General features: G+C 37.4%; 4 protein-coding genes and 2 long non-coding RNA genes across 7 annotated transcripts; 3 read left to right on the forward strand and 3 right to left on the reverse strand.

Moving 5' to 3' along the window:
* Positions 1-2,444: 2,444 nt before the first annotated feature.
* Positions 2,445-5,197, reverse strand: LOC135636048 (uncharacterized). The gene is made up of 3 exons (XR_010495788.1): positions 5,133-5,197; positions 2,663-3,345; positions 2,445-2,580 (listed from the first exon to the last, which is right to left on the reverse strand). It is a non-coding gene; the product is annotated as an uncharacterized LOC135636048 (long non-coding RNA).
* Positions 5,198-5,518: 321 nt separating this feature from the next.
* LOC135634933 (profilin-A-like) lies at positions 5,519-9,552 on the forward strand. Its single transcript, XM_065145687.1, has 3 exons — positions 5,519-5,747; positions 6,911-7,048; positions 9,275-9,552. The coding sequence occupies exons 1-3, from the start codon at positions 5,625-5,627 to the stop codon at positions 9,407-9,409; spliced, it is 396 nt and encodes a 131-aa protein (XP_065001759.1). The 5' UTR covers positions 5,519-5,624; the 3' UTR covers positions 9,410-9,552.
* A 1,462-nt stretch (positions 9,553-11,014) lies between these two features.
* Positions 11,015-12,804, forward strand: LOC135581906 (uncharacterized). 2 transcript variants are annotated; one of them, XM_065147565.1, is made up of 3 exons: positions 11,018-11,171; positions 12,236-12,342; positions 12,507-12,804. In XM_065147565.1, the coding sequence occupies exon 3, from the start codon at positions 12,524-12,526 to the stop codon at positions 12,695-12,697; it is 174 nt and encodes a 57-aa protein (XP_065003637.1). In that variant the 5' UTR covers positions 11,018-11,171; positions 12,236-12,342; positions 12,507-12,523; the 3' UTR covers positions 12,698-12,804. The 2 variants fall into 2 exon arrangements, with proteins under 2 accessions (XP_065003638.1, XP_065003637.1); XM_065147566.1 differs by lacking the exon at positions 12,236-12,342 and having other exon boundaries at positions 11,015-11,171.
* A 692-nt stretch (positions 12,805-13,496) lies between these two features.
* On the reverse strand, positions 13,497-15,793 carry LOC135634923 (mannan endo-1,4-beta-mannosidase 2-like). The gene is made up of 5 exons (XM_065145676.1): positions 15,060-15,793; positions 14,797-14,994; positions 14,587-14,709; positions 14,236-14,450; positions 13,497-14,158 (listed from the first exon to the last, which is right to left on the reverse strand). The coding sequence occupies exons 1-5, from the start codon at positions 15,426-15,428 to the stop codon at positions 13,753-13,755; spliced, it is 1,311 nt and encodes a 436-aa protein (XP_065001748.1). The 5' UTR covers positions 15,429-15,793; the 3' UTR covers positions 13,497-13,752.
* Positions 15,794-17,491: 1,698 nt separating this feature from the next.
* On the forward strand, positions 17,492-19,467 carry LOC135634925 (uncharacterized). The gene is made up of 2 exons (XR_010495499.1): positions 17,492-17,623; positions 17,720-19,467. It is a non-coding gene; the product is annotated as an uncharacterized LOC135634925 (long non-coding RNA).
* LOC135634924 (non-classical arabinogalactan protein 30-like) lies at positions 17,812-18,654 on the reverse strand. Its single transcript, XM_065145677.1, has 2 exons — positions 18,396-18,654; positions 17,812-18,308 (listed from the first exon to the last, which is right to left on the reverse strand). The coding sequence occupies exons 1-2, from the start codon at positions 18,652-18,654 to the stop codon at positions 17,995-17,997; spliced, it is 573 nt and encodes a 190-aa protein (XP_065001749.1). The 3' UTR covers positions 17,812-17,994.
* Positions 19,468-23,268: the final 3,801 nt, after the last annotated feature.

Genomic DNA, 23,268 nt, shown 5'->3' on the forward strand with positions numbered 1-23,268 from the left:
TCTTTGTTTATTATTTTCATGTTTTCGTCGCTAAAATCAATGAAACTAGAATAAATGGAACTATATGTTTTGCCTTTATAACTATAGATATTCCAATATAATTTTTTTTAAAGTGTAAGGATTGTGATATTAATGTCTAACTATAGAATATAATCTATAATTAGTCCACATTTATCACTCTCAATCGAGAGAAAAACATACCGATCTAATAGAGCACCTAAATCTAATTTAATCTAATTAGATGGACAAAATAATATCTTTAATTGAAATTAAATATTTTTCTACTTAATTATCTTATTTTAAAATGAAAATTATTTAGGATTGGATAGCAAAATGGGGATCCAATAATTGTTATATTAGACTATATTTCAGTTCAGAACACAATTCTAAGATCCATGTAGCACTATGAAGGAACTAAAATATAATTACTATAATTAAATAAAGAAGATTAACTTCTTAATTGATAGCCTTGGAACTTAATCATTCAAGTGAATCAACGTACGAAGAAAAATTAGTTGAATTGGAGGTTGATTGAAGTCATAAACGAGAATCTCGCTTGCAATATTAAAATAAAAATATTGGCAACTGGTTTAAGATGATTCTTCTTTCTTGTAAAATTAAAAATATGCTTAGTACCTTTTAGTAATTTAAATAGAAATTAGAGCCGTGGAAGATATGGATAGCAAACTCTCAATCAAATTGTTGCATGTAATAAGTAATAAGGAGAAGTGATCTTAGAGCATTATTCAAAAGAACATGATCTTAAGTTACTAATGATAGTAATAAAAAGGTCAAACCTTGGAAATACTTCTATTCAGTTTAATGATGTTGCAAAGTTTGCTTTTAAGTGATGTGCAGTATTACGAGACTCAATAACCAATCAATTCAATGGGCGATGAATTATTGTATGTTAGTCAACCTAATTATATATTAGATCAATCGACATCCAAGAAGATAACAAATGGTACCTCTAATTGTAAGATATGTCATGTAATACTTAACATGGAAATGGAGTTTTGACATATATAACCATAACACTCCAACCAAATAAAACATTTCATGAAGCAATCACCAAGGTTAGTACTGCATTTCCAAATCAATCATTCCAAGATAGCAAATGTAAGCCTCATCTTCTTGTGCACCGTCAATCAAGTTTAAGCCAAATCACATATTTGTTCTAATATAAAACTCCATTTAATTATGTTTTGTCCCCCACATAGCTTTCTTTTGCCCATAGTAACCAAGTTGCTTGTTTGTATAATGAGTGCATTCAAATGGTGGACAAGGAGATCCCTCTTCACATCCCAAGATGTTATGTGTGAGAGATTCTTATACAATTTAGATTTTGCACAATAATGAGATCCTTCGCATTTAATTTCCTATCAAATTAAATATACTATTTCAAATACTGATAACTCCAAGATCAGTATTTATTTGGAATATAATTTTTTTTATGATACAGGAAAGAATATATCAGACTGATTTTTGATATATCAAAATTATTATCATTATTATTTTATTTTTTTTCAAGACAAGTTGTTCCCTGTCATACGCATGCAAGCACGAGAAGGAATGAAAGAAAAGTGGCATGACCTGCATCAGCCTTTTCAAGTTTATAATCTAAAATAATGGCTTTCATGAGGTCTTTAGAGGGACGAATAGATTATTAACAAAGGAAACAACCATTATTGCTTCTTTTTATTTGTATCAGGACTTGACCTGATGGATGAGTATGGAATCACATGACCCAGAAACGTTATGATGCCAAACTAATCAATGTCATAATTCTATATTAAACCGAATATTACATCACAGAAACAATAATGTGAATCACTACTCTTTCAGTAATGGATAGATAATGAATGATGCAATCACGCATGGTTTAATTTTAAAACAATATTTACTTTTTATTGTTGTAAAGATGATTTGGACAACAAGCAATAGTTTCACCATTTTTAAAAAATTATTAGACCAGTAAATCTATCATATGAACAGATTATATGACACATGAAGGGTACTTATTACACCCTTAATAATGAATCTTTAGAGGCATTCTCAAGGTTTCTTTTCTACATTCTAATGTGGAAGATTATTATGTGCAACAAATCTAATGTTCATGTCAAAATCCCAAGTACAAGAAGGAACTGAAATAATACTTGCATTTTGCATAATGGAAATTAGTCAGATACAGAATGTCACAGATGAATACAAAATGTATATTTATATAAATGAGAAGGGATGGACTTCAAAACATTTGGATCAAATCTCATGTTCTAGAAGTTTTCAACTATGGAATACCAATTAATCTTATATTGGTTGTAAGTGATATTTTGGTCTAAGCTAGATTAGTAAATGAGCTAAATTTTAGCTGTCAATAAAAGTGAAAATAAGCCCACCAATTGACCAATTTTGGATGAATGAAAAAAAAAAAAGCATCTTTAGATGGGGAGCTGATTTTTACAGATTACTGTTTTCAAACAATATTTTTAATTTACAGTTGATGGTTGAAAAAAAAAACTTACATTTTGCACAAATAGTATTACAGCCTCCTTCCCAGTTGGTCACAATTAATTCAGTCCCCTATAAGAAAAGGAGAGGAAAAAGAAGTTAATCAAAGATAATTAACGTTTTCCCATCTTTAGGACTTACCAAGGGATCATACCTTAAAGTGCCATGGAAACACTTTGAGCACAAGGAATCCTGCAACAGTAGGAGATGATGCCAGTAGGAACATCATAAATTGTAGTGATGATGCAGTAGATCACACTCTAGGAATGGATCTTATTGGGTGACAACACCTCCAGAACCTGTCCATTAGTGAAGCCTTTCTAGTTCTATAATGGTGCCATAACAACTGATCTGGAAAACAATCAATGCATGTTAAATATAAGAGACCTAACACAAGTTTATGCCCCTACCCACATTGTTCTTACTGTTGAACTTCATTAATTAGATATATTAGGTAGAAAGAAAATTTATGTTCTTAAGGGGATGAAACAAACCATTTGTTTTTGTCTAGTTGCCTTGCAGGCTCGCAGATAGTGTCATGAGAATAGTAGACTAAAATACAATGGGAACAACCTAGTTGTGATATAAAAAACAGTAGTGACATCGAAAATGCAGACAAGTTTCAAATCTGTGGATGCCAATAAGCATCTGAACAAGTTATCCATTAGATGCGTCAAATTATCTATAGTATGTCTCCTTCGAGAAATCCAACGATAGGCTATCACAACGAGAAAGATAAAACCGAAGAGAAAACCTGAGAACTTTGTCCTGTGAAAGAACAGTGCTATCATCTTTTTTGTCTTGCCTTGCAACTTGCTACTTGATTATATGCCTTTCCTGTCAAGAAGGCCAATATGAAATCAAAGTCAACCATGAGGAACATCAGCCTCATCAAACAAGGAAACATTTAAAAAAAAAGAATAACTAAGATTCAATTTTAGCTGCATGACCAAATGAAATGAAGCCATGAGGTTGAAAATTTAGTATAAGAAATTAAGGAGTGATGACTGCAATGGCTCCTCAAATATGGATCCACAGTGAATCTTCTTACAAAAAACATACTTAACAATTACTTCATTTTGGCTTGGAACATGCATGACTATAAGAAATACCAAGTAATTAGAAACTGGCATAGCAAAACTAGAATAAACTGATTTACTTCAACAATTTTTTTACTTTTACAGTTAATTACACCATACCATCTCCCCAAGATGATACTGTAAATGGTGAAAGCATTATCTCTTGGAAAGAGAACAATATTTTCTTAAACATATTTAATGCTCAATGGAGGTCCTGCGAGATCGAGAAGAAGGAAGATGATCTATAATTCCAGGTAAAAATTGCAAAATTTGAATTGCATGAACAATTATAGTGAAGGGTAAGTGGGATGGATGTATCCAAATTCAGTTTGTAAGACATGCTATATTATTCAGATGAAGACAAAATACTCAGATATAGATGCTATATCAAAAATCTTACAAATGAGATGGAGACAGCTAAAGGAGTCCTACTAAGTCGAACTTTGACAAAGATATACAACAACCTACACAAGTCAATCCCATTAAAAACCTGCCGTTGAGGTTTAAATGTAATACACAGCAGAATTTTTGAGAAAAATTCTGTTTCGGACCAATCAAGTATATCATCTTCCAACTTTGTCATTTCAGATATAATTGCTATGCTGGTTCAAAGACTACACAGTGTGCAGCAAGTTTCTGGATTGTCTGCTTTGAGAGGAATGACAACTTATCATAATAGTACATGAATGGTTCTACTTCACTTGCCTTGTTCATTTACTGTCTTATGCTCTCCCAAGAGAGCCTTTTATTCTGCAAAAAATCCAAAAGGATACTAATAGCACTTGAAGTAAAAAAACCTTTGTCTTAAAGGTTTTTCATCTATGGCAATCTGGTTTGGAACAGAACCTGCTAAAAATACAGGAAGCTTGCTCAGGGGAAACTTAATTGGACACCATGTTGTGGCATTTTGTGTCATTACAATGCAATGACGAAGGCTATACTTTGTGCTCGGAAAGGCCAGAGCTTCAGCTTGAGCACATCCAAATGCTGCATCTACACCAATCAGACACGTCCCCGTGCAAGTGCCAATCAATCATAAACATGGGCAAGTCTGTCAGCAAGCATCCATCTCCACTGCCAGTACAATCCAGCACAGCAAAGAACAAGCTCCAAGTGCGCAATCACTCTCCCTATCTCATTACCAAGCCATTTGAAAAACCTAGATTTCCTCTAAACAATACTTCCCATGAAGAAATCCACAAATTAACCATCCTAAGAAGCTCTGCAACAAAAGTACAGCATTCTAGGTGACAAGTTTTCCTTGTCTGTAGAAAGCATGAAACACCAAGACACTAACAATAACATCAACTTTATGATATTGTCAATCCAATCTCGAATTGAAGGAAAACATGGAGTAAGAAATGAACTCGAGAACGTTAAGAGAACTGGCCACGAAATAACGAACCGATAAGAGGTCGCAAAGAGGGAGATCGACATGGACGAAACACAAGAATGATCGAGTCTAAACAGAAGATCGTGACGAATGGAATCGTTTACACAGCAAAAGAGCGTTCGGGTTAGGGTTAATCTTCTCGGCATACCAACCTTGGGAGCCCTGAGGCGGGAGACTGCAACGCGATTGCATGATCGGATGGTTAATCGCGAAAGGTTTAGGAGGTTACAAACGGAACTCGGGTTCTTGACGGCGTTCATTGGGCTTTGGGCCCAATATGAAAAGCACAACAAAGGCCAACCCACTGTTATGGCCTCCGTCATGCGTGACACCTCCTTCCAAAGTTCGATCGGGGCCGTCGGATTCGAAGTCATTCTGTATGACGTGGTTTGGGTCACTCGGCAATTATTGTCAAAGTAATGCGCATAAGTTACGCCACGTCGATCAAATTGCAGCATTATTAAAGCCGGACTTGGCGGGCACGTCTTCAGTCGGGTTGAGCGAGTGGTGGGGCAGCACTTCAGATCCGTTCTCCCCTCCCATCCTCTCGTCCCCTTCCCCCCAAAACTAGATTTAAAGCCCGAGAGAGCGAGAGAGACCGAGAGAGAGAGAGAGAGAGAGAGAGAGAGAGAGAGGGAGAGACGATGTCGTGGCAAACGTACGTCGACGATCACTTAATGTGCGAGGTCGAGGGCCACCGTCTGACGGCGGCGGCGATCATGGGTCAGGACGGCAGCGTCTGGGCGCAGAGCGCATCCTTTCCTCAGGTTTAGCCCCCAATTTCTATTCGCATTCCCTCCATCTTAGATCTTACGATCTTGTTCAAGGCATATTATATGCTGGATTCTGCACTTTTTGCCTTTGGTGAATTGACCTTGCTGGGAGATTGAGTAAATTTGTTGTATGATGATTTAATTGGTGTTTATTTGACGATAACTGGTAAGATATGGTTTTGATGAGCCATGTGTTTGGTCTGATTGGATTTGGATAGTAAATTTGTAGTATGATTGATTTAAATGGTGTTTATTTGACGATAACTTGGCAAGATATGGTTTTGATGAGCCATGTGTTTGGTCTGATAGGATGGATAGTTCCGAACTGGCGATTGCTGTAACATTGTGTCTCTTGGTATTGGGATATGTATTATGTACTTGGATTGACGTAGATTGGTTGCGAATTTTGAGTATATGATAAATTTATGCCGTTGAAATTTGTATTCTTATTTAAATTTAGTATCAGAACTTTGTGTCTAATTTCTCCTCTCTGTGTTGTGATTGACTCTCTTTTGGATTTTTCTTGAAAAATTGCAGATAAACATGTATCACACCATGTGTAAATTGCTGTGCATAATATTAGTGTCACATGATTCGCATGATCCTGAGTGACAATTTTTTGATTGATTTCATTCAATTCAGAAGTTCTCTTATGCATGATATCTTATTGGGTTCCATCTTGCTTGTTACAACCCCCAGTGACTGGCCGTTATTTTAATAATGTTCTCAAGTCTCTGATTGTGATTCTAATTTCTTACTCGATGTCAATACATTTTATGAACTATTTGCTGCTTAATTGAGGTAGTTTTGAATGTGACAATGTTTCATCAGATCTATGCTTATATGTCATGCAGTGGTGCTAGTTTCTAATGTTTTATACATGCTATCTATTCTTATTATTTTCATTTATTACTCCAACCATAGCCAATAGATCATATAAAATACTTTTGTGTTATTTCATGCTAATATGCGTGTGAATGCTTCAAATGTTCTATACATGATATCTTTTCTTATTCGTTTCATTTATTACTCCAACCATAGCTAATATAGATCATGTAAAATACTTTTGTGTTATTTCATGCTAGTATGCATGTGAATGCTTGAAATGATTTCCTCCTGTTGTCTAAACTGATGTTTCTATTTATTACCCTTTATAGTTTAAGCCTGAGGAGTTCACCAATGTAATGAATGATTTCAATGAACCTGGATCGCTAGCTCCCATTGGCTTATTTATTGGATCATCAAAGTACATGGTAATTCAAGGAGAGTCTGGAGTTGTCATTCGTGGAAAGAAGGTGACTGTGCTCTTTCTTACTATGTCATTATCTTGTAGTATGTATCGAATACTTTCCTAGCATTCTCTTACTGTGATGACATTCTGGAAATGCATTCATAAAGTAGATCATTTTTTGAAGCGAACTAGTGCATTTTTCTTGCTGGTCTCATGGATGCACATGATATGCTAATTGTAGTAATTCTTCATGTTGACAGACACATGAACTAAACACAAAAATGTCCAGGTAACATTTTCTGAAGTAGAATATTCATTTATGTTAAAGTATAGCATTGGACATTGTTAATGTCAGGCCTGTGATGACAGTAGTGAATTTTTATTACGTGGTGTGATGGCATCCTAGGATGATCAATTTATATTTTATATGCACATTTTTTGTCAGTTTCTTTCTTTGCTTCTTAAGTTTATGTTGTTGAGCATTAAAGATCAATGTTAGATTGAGAATTCCAGGTTTTTATTACTTCTTGGGTAGTTCTCAGTGCGTAAGTCTGTAACATCTAGAAAAATTGCTTTACATTTCCAATCTTGAATTTATATATTGCATCAGGATGTAATCGTTTCCCTGATATATGGTCCTTGTACTTTGTTGCTTCTACCCTTTGGCTTGTGATTTCCAGTAGCCATGGTTCTGGCCGCTTCAACCACCTGAAATGTCACTGCTCTAATGGCATTCTAAGAGAAGTTTGCAGTTCAGAACGAGGGCTTGTTTTGTTTATTATAGCGTTGCACACTATATTAATTGAATAAATTTTCCAACTTTTTCACAAGTTTATGCAAGGATATCTCAATCTAAGCAAATCTTTGTTTGAGTCACAAGCATATATATACATACATACATACATACATACATATATATATTTATATATATATATACATATGTATATATGTATACATATATACGTATATATATATGTATACATATGTATATATACATACATATATGTATACATATATACATATGTATATTATATATATATATAAATATATATATGTATATATATATATATGTATATATAGATGTATATATATACATATATACATATATAAATATATATATATACATAAATACATACATACATACATACATACATACATACATATATATATATATTTATATATATATATATATATATATATATATATATATATATATATATATAGCTTTGACTATGGTTCCAAAATCATCGATTTTGGTTAGCCTAGGGTCGATTTTGGAATCAGAATCAGAACCTCTGATTCAGGCAGTTATGGTTCTAATTTGAACCATCAATTTTTTATCACTTTTAAATTAAAAATAATTTAGAAATAGAAAAAAAATATTTATAATTTTATGTTTATAATTTAAAAAATAGATGTATATCTATAATGAGTGCAATAATATAAAAAAAAATTAATATAAAAATATAAAATCACAAATAGATTATGCTATCAAGATTCAAACCTAGGTTTAGGGTTTAAAACTAAATATTTAACCATTATACCATAGGTGCTATAAGTATTATATATATATATTTTTTATCATACTTAATCGGTTTGGAACTAGAATCGTCGGTCTAGAACTAAAACTGTTGATTTCAGTTTCCCAAAATTAAGAACTGGAATTGAATTACCCGGGCTGGTTCCGGTTCGGTTTGGAACCAACAAACCGTTAGGTCAATTCGGTTCCGATTCCAGCTCAATTCAATTTCGGTTCGAACGTCAGGTTATATTTATATTGTATAATACATATAACAATGTTTTGAAGTCTTTCCAATCTTAGTTTTGATGCCTTTTCAGCTGCATGCAACCAGAATGGGGTTGCTTTGCTTTCAAACCTTCTATTAGCATTTATTTTCTTCCCAACAGTAAACAGATAATTCTGTGTATCTAGAGTTGCCAGTTCTTTTATAGGCTAAACTTTGGGACTAGAAAAAACTGATTAGTGCTTCAATGTATCAGACAACCTCAGCATTTTGTGAATTTAGATAAATTTTTATCAATACACATGCTAGATACCGAATCCTATTTCTAGGGCTAAGTTTTGTAAAGATTGCAAAGTCTGCTTATGGCGGAATTTTCATGAGACAATATTGTTGATGCTGCTGCCATACTTTTATCTCGCAACACGGGCTCGGCCCTGCCTCATAGTATCCAATTTGCTACACTAGTTTGAGGTCATTTTAAGAAGGCCTTTTAGATTCACAGTTCTTGTATCGAGGTTCTAAAGAAATATTCTTTTCCATGACAGGGATCAGGTGGCATCACCATCAAGAAGACAGGCCAAGCAGTGGTCATTGGCCTTTATGATGAGCCAATGACTCCAGGCCAGTGCAACATGGTTGTGGAGAGGTTGGGTGACTACCTCATTGATCAGGGCCTGTAGTTCATCAACTGGCGCATGCCTCCCTCAATTTTCTCCAGCAAATGAAAATGTGAAATTTTCTTCATTTCAGCTATTTTGAGAAATGACCATAGTGTAATAATTTGGTGAACAGACAGGAATATTGCAGTCCATCTTGAGTTGTTCTTTCTTGTTTTTTTAGTCCCCTTCTTTCCCTCCCCTATTCATGTGTTAATTTGCATTTCTCTTTTCGATGGTTTCAATTCATGACATTTGATAAGATGGATTCTTGGTGTAAGCTCTTCATTTTACATCCTAGCAATGAATTGTGTCTGTTGCAATGAATACAATAATGCAATATTAAACTGGTGCCATGATTCAGATAATGCTGTGTACTTGATTATGATTTGTTCATGCCTAGGAATCAAGTGATATTGTATGTTGTGAGCATGATTAGTTCCATTGAATTCATGAAGTAGCCCCTTCCATCAAAACTCTTTAGATCTGGATTCATATCACAAGATACAATTGCATAATGCAATTGTGTTCTTTTTCACAAGTTTATGGGAGGATATCTCAGTCCATGATTATTAAGCATATTTTTAGCTGCATGTTAAGCATAATTTGTAATGATATAAATCCTGCAAATGTAAACCATTCATCGATATTTAGATAGAAAAAAAGTATGCAACAAACATAGTAAGATATATCGATCATCCTTGGAGAATAAATTCTCCAAATTATATATATCATCAACTTGGTTCCTTGAACCTCGAGTGCTTATCTTATTCATCGCAATTACTCGTTGAAGTTTTAAATTTTCATTAAGCTATTTGAGAATTATTTGAGATCTACTTTTAAATCCATCTCAGGTCGAGGTATTAAAAAGTAGATTCAGGTCATGACTTTGCATAATACAAATATGTTCGACAGGATCCCTCTAACATTTTTAATAAAAAATTTAGAGGATTAAAGAATGAGTCTTTTAGAAACACACATAAATGAGCTTTTCTATAACATGTTGACGTGATCACAATAAATTGTAAAAATGATTATGTAAGTTATCCGACCTTTAATGAGCTATGAGGTATCTTAATGATTGTTTACATGTCATATCGATTTATCACCTTGAATTTTAACATAGACACCATATGTAATATCTCTTATTGTTAAAAAAAAGTTATTACATATCTTTTTCCATTGTCAAATATAAATCGTAATACTTTCAAAAAATAATAAATAAAAAAGTTGTTTAATTATTATAATATATATCATTACTAATACAAATATACGAATACGTATGAGTATCAGTGATGTTTGAGTGGAAAGACAAATTGAATCGTTATAAACGAAAAATATATAAATAATAATAAATATATTATTCATTCAAATAAGATATATTAGGATCGTATGATATCGATCAGGACTAGCGAGTTGGCTCGGTCATCGAACCAAATTATTGATGGACTCGGGTCGACTCGCCCATCAATTTCGTAAATTTGATATACTCATGCAATCCTACCGTCCAGATCAGGACCGGCGAGGTGGCTCAGTCGTCGAACCGGATTTGGACAGACTCAGTTCGACTCATGCGTCGATCACGTAAAAGCGATATAGTCGTACGAGTCAACCCGAGTTTACCGAGTCGACTCAAAATGGTACGCACAAAAATCCAACCCGACTCCAGACGCACCGCGACGACGCCCTAACCTCGCTCCGTTCCTCCCCTGCTGACGCCGCCGCCGCCCGATCCCTTTCACCGCTCATCTTTGCCGTTGCCGCAGGCGGAGCCGCCGCTTCCCTGGTACCCTTCTCCTCTCATCGTCTCTCGCGGTTTCAACTCTCCTCCCTCTCCCGTTCTCTCGTATCCTCCCCGCTGCTTTTCTCTCCGCTCCTCCCGTCTCCTACCCTACCCTCATAGCTTCCCCTCTCCTGTTCTCGCATCTCGTCCCCGCCGCTGCTCTCGTCGCCTGCCTTTCCAAAGGCAGCACTGTCTGTCATACGTATGTCATCAGTCAGCACACAGTACACACAATCTCTCATATGTGCCATTAAGTCTATCAACTCATGCCTTCAGCTATTTGTGTTCTGTTTACATTTACAGAGCGATCGAGGAATGAGAACTTGTAGAAAACTAGGTTAGACAGCATCATGTTGACATTTCCAGATTTGATACACGAGAATAAACTGTGCTTTTCTCTGATTTTTGTATTATCTTGTGATGCTTGTAGTGATCATCATGATGTTCTTAGCAGAGGAATTTTACCTTAATAAAGTAAAAATTAATTTTACTTTGTAGATGCTACTGTTGAAGTGGGATTCATTGAGTACAAGGAAAGTCAACAATGTTACAGTTCATAAGTTCAAAGAAACCAAAATATGACATTGATAACTCAAAATTTTCACTTCATTGATCACCACTATTGTACAAAATTCTTTTAACTATTATGATGGAAACATCATCATCAATACAATCCTTCTTTTAGCATCATCATTTTTGAGTTCAGATTCTCGAGTGATGGAGAGATCAATCGTCCCATTTTAAACCTGAAAGAAAAAACACGAAACACTATAAGAGATACTATTATTAAGCTATGCATTCTCTTGTATGAAAAATGTAATTATTAACGTAAGAACAAACTACGGTTAATAAATCTTAACAAATAAAATATAAATTTTATTGAGTATATGTACATATCTCAAACTTAATTTTGTATGAATTGCAGGATCTTAGGAAAGTGAGTTTGATGTAACTTGTAAGGATAGTTATTGTCCTGTTGGTTTGGAGCTGATTAGGCCATTATCATGTGTTCTGCTTTTATCTATACTGTATGCCATTTTGTAACACCCGCATGTAAACAATTACAGAGTCAATGCACACAGCTTTCCAACAAGTAGAGAGGCTGTTTCATTGACTTAAAACCTGGTCGCCTAAGTTCGATGGCTCACCCACGTGCGATGGGTCACCCTCTGCGGTTAGTAAAAATTAATAGATTATAGATATAGTGTTTAATATTTAATCGATATAACATGATTATGCCTACTTGTTCATGAACATACGAAATTGTCTGTTTCTTGGCTATCAACTGAGGTTTGACCTCGTTCTGAAATTGTGATTTATCTTTGTATGTTTTGCTAGATACTTTTTCAGAATAGATGGGTAAGGCAAAGCGTGGATCAATATTTATCAGGTTGGTCTCAGCTGCTGGAACTGGATTCTTTTATGTTAAGCGAAAGAATCCTGGGAAGATGACAGAAAAACTCGAGTTCCGCAAGTATGATCCGCGAGTGAACAAGCATGTTCTCTTTACAGAAGCAAAGATGAAGTGAGGTCCTATTTTTCTCTTGATTTTCTGTAAGTGGCACTATATGCCCTGGCGGAATTGCTAAAGACGTGGTGTTCTAAAATAATATTTCTGTGATGTTAGTTACCTTTATTCATCGATCTTTGCTGGCACAAGAAAAACTCAAGTAACACAAGTTTGTGCCTTCTGAACCAACTGTTTCTCATTACAAAGGCAAAAGATGAAGTGAGGTCCTAATTTTCTCTTTCTACACATAGTGGCAATAATTGCTATGTGGAATTTCTATAAACATGTGATGCTCTAATATAATACCTTTCAATTTAAGTTGCTCATTTTTATTGATCAACATCAGTGTTTTTGGCGTAGTAAATTGGATATTTCAGTGGCATGTTGATACTATGTTGTTAGCCAATTTAGAGCTCAGAAAAAGGCTCTCTACTGTTATTATTGATAACCTTTGAGAGACTAAGCTCCACTCAATTGATTGCTTGCTTTTTCTTCCTGGAATTCTTATAAATATTTGATTGATTTCTTTGAAGCAATATCATTTATCTTATAATACAAATCCCACTAATTCATTTTTTTTGGCCAATTTTTTGTCTTTAACTTTGAATTGGATGATAAATTTCAAAGTTACTATGTCTATAACCTATGCTGGTCTCATGTTCAAATGTTGATTGAATCTTGCAACATCTAATAGCATATGATTTCTGATGAGTTGATAGTGATCAGAATGTAAGATTTCTTATCTTACACTATGATCAATTTACATAATCTTACCTCTACATTTCTAATCTTACACTATGATCAATATACCAAAACAATTTTATTTTGAATCACTCTCTGCCAGCATTATTTATTGACATCCAAATTTCAACTGTGACAGCTAGTGGATACCATATTGCTATGTATCTTTCATCTTGTTCTCTCCATGGATGGAGTCCCCTCATATGCTACACCAATAATAGGAGTTATATTGACTCCACAAAAAGAATTAATTATATACTTCCACAAACTAAACCTCATCTCCCCCGGTGAGCTCCACTGGAAAGTAGCAGAACAAAAATGGATGCAGGCGTTTTACTCTGCACAGAAGTTCTCAGAGTCCCTCCTCTTCATCCAATCCCTCCCGTGGCTCAGTCTCATCAACCTGCACGACTGCTTCTTTATCAGCCTGTACATGGACGACCTCTCCTCCGGTACGATCCCAAAGTCATCACTGTACTCCTGCATGCCTGCCGCCATGAACTGCCACACCAGAGCACCTGCACCAGCTCCCCCCCTCCTCGCAGATTCGTAGACGACGTCGAAGATGGACTCGTAGAAGACATCGCGGTGGGCGTGATCGAAGTCCCTGCTCTTATCTGACAGGCCAAACTCCGTGAACAGCACAGGTTTCTTGAGCTCCACCTCGCCATCCTCGATGTGTGAGGTCAGCCACCCGGAGATGTACTTCATCTTCTCTTCGAGACCTGCACCGACTTGCCTGCACAACCACAAGACGACTCGTTTGCTTTGCCTTGAGAGCGTTACTCCAAGCATTAACGGGTGTTTGATGCTTACCACTGATCAGGGTAGATGTGGACGGAGGCGAAGTCTATGTCTGAGACTTTGGAGTTTCTGATGAAGTCGGAGCCAAGCGTGCCGAACCATTGTCCGGGATTCACCTTTAGCTTCTCTGGTGAGCTTGCAGGGCCGTAGAATCCCTCCAGTCCTACTGTTAGGAGATGGTTTTTGTCGATCGATTTCACGTATGCTGCCAATTCTTCGATCCAGTCCTGAACAATTTAAAGATTGCAATTACTGAAATCTCGAGTTATTTTATGATGCTGACTGCAGTTTCGATGGAAATCAAAATTCTTTGATTCTGAATTTTCGATGTGTTTTTCCATAGAACGTGAAGAACAGACTCACTTGGAGGGTGTCACCAGATGGATCAGACATGCATCGGGGTTCGTTCATGAGTTCCCAAGCGAAAATGGTAGGTTCATCTTTATACTGAATCCCATTCAAGCGGTTCTTCCTTGTCAGTACGGTCTGAAGCAATCAGACATCTGAAGAGTGTCAAGAAAACCACATCTCGAAGTGTTTTAGATGAATTATTTCCGAGAAAAAAGTTGTCACCTTTAAGTATGTCTTGAAGTGACTTCTAATGGATGGATCGAAGAAGAAGGAATCGTTGGAGGAGCTCAGCCCGATTCCTTCTTCCCATGCCCATTTCACGTACTGAGTCTTTCCTCCATAAGCCTCCAAGTTGTTAGCTAAGCTCAGCAGCAGCCGAATGCCATGCCGTTTTGCTTCCACTATGACTCGATCCAATGCCTGCAACTCGAAGTATCGGCGCGTAAGATCGGGAACAGATGGAGCAGAATGTGGAAGCTCGATACCTGGAAGACGTGTTCGTCGAAATGTCCAAGAGAGACTTGCAGGGCATTGTAGCCGCCATCGTTGAACGCCCAGGTCCTGCAAACCGTGAGCCCCATCTTGGCACCCGCTTGGAACATTGCCTTCACCCTTGGCCTGCTGATCTCCTCCACAGCCTGATCCATCAGCCAGTAGGAGTTCCAACCATTCACGTAGAATGCTTTGCCGTCCATGGTGAACCGAGTTCCGTTCCTTCCCACAAAGCTCATCTCAGGCTCTCTCGCATGGGTGCTCAGATCCAAGGCCAGGTCTCCAAAAGACATGTACACGAGGGCAACACAAGATGCAAGGCCAAGAACTGGGTACAGAGCTCCATTGTTTGCCAGCATCATCCTCGGAGCTGGAACAAGAGCTCCTAACACCAACTGCAGAGCAAGGCAAGGCAGCAACAGCTCCCAGGAATTAATGGGCGTCTTCACTTTGCACTTCGTGAGCAGGTAGAAATGGGGATGCGGGACTGTCTTGCTCAGATCCAAGGAAACCAGAAGGAAAAGGAGTCTTCAGCTCAATCCTTAGTCAACCGTGTGACACAAAGTTCCTCTTTCCTCTTCCCACTTCTTGAAGAGGTTTGCCACTAACTTGTAATACGAAACTAAGGGAAACCGTACCTGACAAGCTTAAGGTGGACTCCATGAAAGAATACTCTTCTCCATGACCAGAGAGTACTCACATGAGAAGCAAGATGAAGGATATCAGTGCACTGCAGCAAGATGAAGGATTGAGATTGTCTCAAGACTTGGAATAGTATTCCCTGTCCTTCTCTTTACTGATCATGTCGAAAACCAGTGTTTAGATGGATTGTACAGGTCACTTACATGATCTTTCTTCCAAATCTACTGTCTGGAGCAGATAATTCCATTTGGATTCACTTATTTATTTGCCTGCGCTACACAACAATCATTGTGCAACTGAAATTTTCAGATGCTATTGCTGCTGCAAGGGATGAGTACAAAACAGTGTCAAGCATCTTCTGACCTTTTTTGTGTGCTTCCAAACTGTTCAATCTACTGAAGAACATGTCTTTCGCAGTCTCATAAATAATCTGAGTCATGGTGAATGCACTACCTTTTGTGTTTATTAGCTATATGCTCCATTTCTGATAGAGACTTACAATGCACTCTGTAAATGCTTATCTGATATTTCAGGAATGATGATGAAGCCATCAATGTTCCACCAATTCAGGCTGATTGTTGACCTTTTCATGGCCTAGTAACTAATGGGTGGTAGGTTGTCATTTATCTTATATGTATGAGAAGGTATGTACAAATCTACTCTGCTCATCAATTGATATTTAAATCAAGCTATTTTCTAGTCATATCTACACACTATAAAGTCCACTGTGATTTCTTCTACACTAAAGTTTTCAGCATTCTCAGGCTGCAACTTGAAGAACATGCCTGTGTGTATGATTTACTATTTAAAGAATTTGGTTTGCACCATCTCTGACCATTATTTGAAGCTGGAACGCATCCGACATTAATCTCATAGAACTGATGATTCTTCTCTGAGCCTTAGCTAACAGCAACATCATCAGCTGCTTCGCTTGCAGACTGCTAAATGTTGGCTGCATTACTTTGCCACCTGCAGTCTGGTTGTTTGGTGGTGACAGAAGAAACTGATAGGAGAGATTGTCGTCTCTGATCTCCTACCAAGAACATCACAGAACAAGGCAGTAAATTAAGTACTACATCATGATGATCCTTGGCTTAAACCAAGGCAAACAAAGTGCATTTTGGATGAGGAGGAAAAAGGTATTCAGATTGCATAATCCAAGAGATCTTTCACAGCATATCTCATCAACAAATATGGCAACAGAAATATAAGTATCAGATCTAACCAGATGACCAGGGTTAAATGAAGAGTGTTCATTTCAGAAAAGGACATTGATGACTTCTTACAAACATGCCACATGGAGCCAAAACAAGTCCTCCAACTTCAGGACCTACCAGAGAAACATGTTTGGTAGCAGATCACTTTCATTTCCAGTTCATGCATGGGACATGATGATCAAAAGTCTTTGGAGCCATGCATCCTTTTGTTTCCTTTCCTTTTTTTGCAGCTGAATTGAATCCAAATGGATCTAATGAAGACCTCATTATGTATCAAATGATTCCCAGATTTTGCACTGGCCCTCGTGGATAAAAACTTTTTCTTGGGTAAATTCTCAGACATTCTGATTCAAGAAGACAAAGCCACCACAGTAAGTGCTGCAGCTGAGATAAGCTTGTGAGAAGCCCAGGCAATTCCAACTTGGAACCACAATTGTAGTGATGATGAACTTGAACATGTTCTACTGATGAATCACTGTGAGTTTGGAATCGAATCTGCTGCTGTCGCGTGCCAAAGCTAAACCTGTAAACTTCTCTGGAGTAAGGATTGGCAACTGAAGAGAACAAACAAAGATGCAGCTTTTTTTGTGTTGGATACGTTTACATGTCAAGCAAGCATTAGAGGCAGTTATTTGGAGCTCTGCCATGGGCCTGGCAGCATACACATGTCGAGGTGCGTCGCCAGTACAGGTTTCGAGGTTGAACTCTCTCTCTCTCTCTCTCTCGTCTCAGTACTTCTCCCTTATCTACATCCGATCACATCAAGAATCTATTTGACATCGATTTTGATACAGGATAATGATAACCCTCGACATTTGTGTAAGTCGGATTCTCCATGGAGGTGATTCGGAGATAACACATGACTATGGCAAAAGACACAAATTCCTCTCACTAAGAACACCAGTCTCATTACTTATTTGATTCACCGACACCAACATCAGAAAGCTGAAAGCTACACGCCCCACTTCATCCCACAAACAAGGTACTACTCCACACTAAACCTTTATTCATGGCTATTCTCCTCTCATCAAACGACTACCATCAGTGCTAGACTAGTAGTGATCGTGCATCAATAGGGGAGATAACACTTGCTCGATTTCACCGGGCCGAACTCGAAGAAGCCTGCGGTGTAGAGAGCAATGGTGTTGTACCCGTCGCTCAGCTTCCTCTCAAACATCAGAGAAGCTCCTGGTCCTTTCAGCCCATACCGCCGCGGCACCTGGCACGGGCCTACCGGCGACCACAGCACAAACACCCTGCAGGTGCGCGACAGCGACTTGTACTTCAGTTGTGTCTGCAGGTAGAAGTAGCCATGGGTGTCGGTCCTTCCTTTAGCTGCCCACACCGTGCGCTGGCTGCCGCACTTCAGCAGCACCACCGCACCTGCGACGATGGACGACGCAAGAACAAGAGGTTAGTCGTGCACACTACTGCACCGTCATGTGAAAATGCTGATGAAGGAAACAAAACCTGGAAGAGGGGCGCCATCGACGGCCTTTGAGTAGCGCGGGAGCTTGCACCTGCAGTAGATGACGCCTTCAGCCGCGATGGTGAAGATCGGAGGCGCTGCGGGTGCTATCATCGGCGGCGGAACCGGTGGCACCGCGACGGGATGTTCCGATGATGGTTTCATCTCCATTTCGGCACCCTCGGCCGCAGGAAAGACTAGGGAAACGCTCAGGAAGAGCGTCACAAGCTGAAGACCTACTAAGCTCTTCAACCAACTCATCTTCTCTGTCGATCGACTTATCTACCTCTTCTTACTGCGTGAACAACATGAAGTGACTCCAAAACCTCAGGCACCAGCATCTGTAGCATGAGGCCTATTTATAGCAGCTACTTGGGGATCGATCTCTCCTGTGCTTTGGGATCGAAGAAGGAGATAGAGAAGAGCAACGTGACTGGCCAGTGAGGGCATAGCTGGCCATGCACGCAAATCTTAGTACGTCGCCTAGGATCGTTTCTTCTCAGAGATCAGCAGGTGGCGAACATTAATTTGCTGCATCTGGAATTGGGCCGCTCCATGTGATCAACGCCATGGGTTGGATTACATCCGTGGATTATACTCTTCCCATGCATGAAACCCTAATCTTGTGCGAGCGTACAACCCGCCAACTGCCTCGTAGGCTGTTCTTGGTGACGTGCAAAGCGGGTCTGTGCGGCGGGAGTTAGACTGCAGGCTGTCTGCTTCGATCAACGCTGGTCCTGTTCTTCCCCGTTGATGCGGCTGCCATGAGCACGGATCCTCCGCTGCACTGGTCATTCTGCTTTAGGATTTGTGTTCTGGATGTGGTCAACGTCACTATGGGCTTCGCGTATCAATTGTGAGAGTTCTTGGGAGAGAACATCGAGACACAGAAAAATTAGGATTTGATAGTACTGATAGATTGGATCCAAACAAAGGTCTTGATCCCCATGAAGATCATAAGGAATGGCACATGGCATGGGTGAAGGTTGGATGTGCCAAAACAACTAGAGCAATTAGCAAGCACAATATTTGTCTTATTGATTTAATCAATTTTTCTTCTTTTTTCTTTGCCAACTCTTATTTCGCCTCGCTCTTCACCAATGCCATTCGCCACTGATGATTCTCGCTACCTGTCACCGTCGTCGATGTTACCCTCTTAATATCATCCTTCGTAGAGGAAGAGAAAAAGAAGAGCTGGAGTAAGAGGGCATTTATGTTCAATTATAAAGTAGTAGTTTAAAAATATTTAAAAAAAATTAAAATAAGATTATAAATAGTAAAAAAAGATTATAAGTAATAATCTCCAATAAGTAAAAGAATATAATTATATATAAAATTAGGTCATTATTTTCAATTGTAATTTGAGTTTATTTTTTTACTAATTATTTGCTTGACTTTTTTTCTTATATAAAATTCTAAAACCCTACCAACTATATATTGAGGAATTTTCCTTTTTTTGTTTGATCTAGAAAGAAAGGACAAGCTCACCTCATAATCAACTAAGAAAGACATTTTTAATTGAAAATTGGAGCTTTTTTGGGTTAAAAAAAAGTGAAAATTGCTACTTCTAGTTCCCATCATAGTGAAGTGGCTTGTAGATCTCTGAATCTACTGATCCCAATCTACAACTGAAGGTTTGCAAGAGAAAAGGGGCTATAAATGATCATATTGCATCATCAAGCCACATGGTGTATCATGACCCGAGTCTAATGGGCTAATTAGCCTATCGACTTCGTTTGGCCTAAACCATTGACTAAAATATTTAAGCTAAAGTTGATAGTAATACACTTATGAGACCTTATAAGTCAATCTTAATATTATCCACTTTCAATGTAGGACTAATGTTATATGATCGGTACACATTTTGATGCATCATGGCATGCATTTGTTACCCATGCATGTTTGTTTTCGTGAAGGCTTCATCCATTGTCAAAGATTCTTAGATAGATGTAGAGTGATGCAATCAACTTGAATCAGTGAAGGGTACATATTATCTCATTGGTTTCACTAATCATCTAAATACTCTTTCACAGCTTTATCCTTATTGGTAAAAGATGAAGCAGGTTGGAAACATGTTTGTGATTCCTTATGATTCAGAATTCTGCATTAACAATAGGATGATACAGTCCATACAAGGAAATCAAAGAAGGCATCCACTGGAAACAGTATTCACAGCTTATGAGAAGTATAATAGCAAAGCATAGATGTCTCATGAAGTATTGTGTTCACCAGGAAGTAATCAAACACATCACACATTTATTTCAAGGAAATTGCTCATCTCATGACACCCTACTTTAGTCTCTTAACTACATGTTGAAGAATATTTAAGTTATTAGAAATTAAATGAATTTACTATGATAAACTTGAGCTTAAGCATCTTAATATAACGATTTATAGTTCAAATGCTTTAATGCATAAAGAAAATGGAGAAGGAAGAAAGCAATATATTAGGTTTTTAAGTATCAAATATTTTCTAAAAATCGAAATGATCCAAAGGAAAAATTATTGACAATGAAATTTAGAAACACGACGTATTTTATCGAGTTCTTTTTTTTCCCCCTCTATCTTCTAGTAAGGCAAAGGAATCGGATTATGTGTTGTGTCGATGGCTTTTGTTATCGGTTCGATCATTTTTTTACGAACCGACCTAATGAGGTCACTGTTAACTTTGTTGATGTCTCATTCATGAGTAATTCTTTTTTACTCTTGTCTTTTATCTTGATTATCGATTCTAATATCAATTGTTATCTAGTTGGTTGAGAGTCAAATCCAAACCAAAGTCTGCCGACAAAAATGTAGTCAATTTTGCCAGCTCCCATGACAAATGCACTCATCAATCATCTCACTGATGCAGTACATTAACGAGCAATGCCAGGCATTTTCCACATCTTCCAAACACTTCCTCATCTTCTTTACCTTTCTTATCTTTGAGAGCCATCATAGGATGAACTGAGAAGATAGAGATCCTTGTTTTCTAGTTTGAGTACATCCCAATGTTTCTCTACATACTATAAGGTTGCAGGTTTACAGTGGCCTTAAAAGAGAGTTTTTGTCACAACATGATGAGCAGTTCCATATATAAATAGTGTTTACAGCCTTCATAATACTGAACAGTTACAAATCAAGAATTATGATGAATCATGGGTTATAAATCAAGTCTCGTAATCCTGTACAGAAGCAGACAATTTTCTTGCTGTTGTTGAGGTACAAGAACTAAAGATATCAATTCTTGTTCACATGCATTTTGCTTGCTTGTCTGCAGGAGAACTGCTGACAGCTAATGAAATGGTCCTTTTCCATCATTTCCTGCCACTTTGCTTTGGTACAGATTGATTTCAGCCATTTCTTGTCATTTTAACTAAAGCCTCGTAATCTCTGAGCAGGTGAACATTAATGCTATTAGTGCATTCCATTGCCCTCATATCAACCTCAATGCTGCAGCATGCAGTCAATGTCATCCCACACCAGTCACATTCTTTTTCTTGTGTTTATCTTCATGCATCATCCTGACCCCGTCAAAGGCTAAAATCTTGAACAGGAAAGTTGACATTGTAAAGCGACAAGTCCGAGTTGTGGCCACTGGATTCCTTGAAACTGGAAGCAAAGGAAGAGAAGAAAGTGAAGGAACAAGGAAGAAGAAGAGTTGTTGTGAAGTATTGCTCCTCATAGTAATGTCTCTTCAAGCTTTCAGTCAGCTATCACAACCCAAAAATACTGTGTAGCGTATGGAAAAACCTACGAGAGTAGGTATAAATGCATGGAAACTAAGGGGAGACGAGCATTTCTATGCATGATCATGGTCAATCTTCCATTTCCTTTGCAAATGAGTTGGTCTAGGCCGCAAGTGTTCTTCTTCTGTCCTAATTGCACGTGATTAAACATTACAAGCTGATATGAGATTACTTTTTGTTATGCATTCCGCAGTGTCTGATTTGAATGTTGATTCAAAGTCAATGGAGATTTTTATTTTTTTACTTTTATCCTTGAAAGTTGATGGATGCTTTGTTGAGCCTCTTCAAAGCTTAAATTAATAGACGATTCAAAGAATTCGATTGATTGATAGAAAAGGTCGCGTGTCTTGAAAATATATTCAAAGAATTCGATTGATTGATAGAAACTTTTTATATCTAAGGTTATATCTAATCCAAGACATTATAATTGTATGATGTTACAAATTGTACGATGATGATATGTTGATCACATGACACAGACGTGTCGACTATCTAACATGGAAAAGTCAATCATATTAACTTTCTTGCTCTATTATTAAATATCCTTATCGCATCTTGTCATATACTAGACCTAAAATGACCCGAACCGGCATGTTTATCTGACTCGAAAGGTGGTGAATATTTCTATTATCAAAGTTATTATTGCTATTGTTTTAGCTGAGAGATTATAAGTTTAGAAGTCCATTAATCCTTTGTTGAAAGAAAACTACTTGAAATAAGGCAAACAAGTGGCTCATTCAGTAGTATGTTTTATTTTCATTGGATTTGAATACCGGTGGAGGTTGTGGTTGATGGATCACCTTCTTCTTCACAGGAAACATAAATGAAGTAGCACTCTCTACGATAAGAGCAGTTGACATGTTATCGTCAAACTTTGGCAGCGGATTGACATGACAACATTAAATACTGTTGTCTTTCAAACTTTGAGCTGTCGGCTTTGCGAGGGTTGCAAGGCATTGATTTTAGAATATAATCAACTTGTGTTAATCTTTTTTTGTCGGTTTTATAGTATTTTTTATTGTTTATCTTTAGAATATTTGTTTTCGTTTCATAGTAAATCGTTCCAAAGAAGTTATATGCCCTCGAAAAGGACTATAATATTATATGAAGCAGAGGATACGACTGCTCACAGACAGCATGAGAT

The sequence above is a fragment of the Musa acuminata genome, chromosome BXJ3-4, assembly GCF_036884655.1.
Source record: "Musa acuminata AAA Group cultivar baxijiao chromosome BXJ3-4, Cavendish_Baxijiao_AAA, whole genome shotgun sequence".
NCBI lineage: Eukaryota > Viridiplantae > Streptophyta > Magnoliopsida > Zingiberales > Musaceae > Musa > Musa acuminata.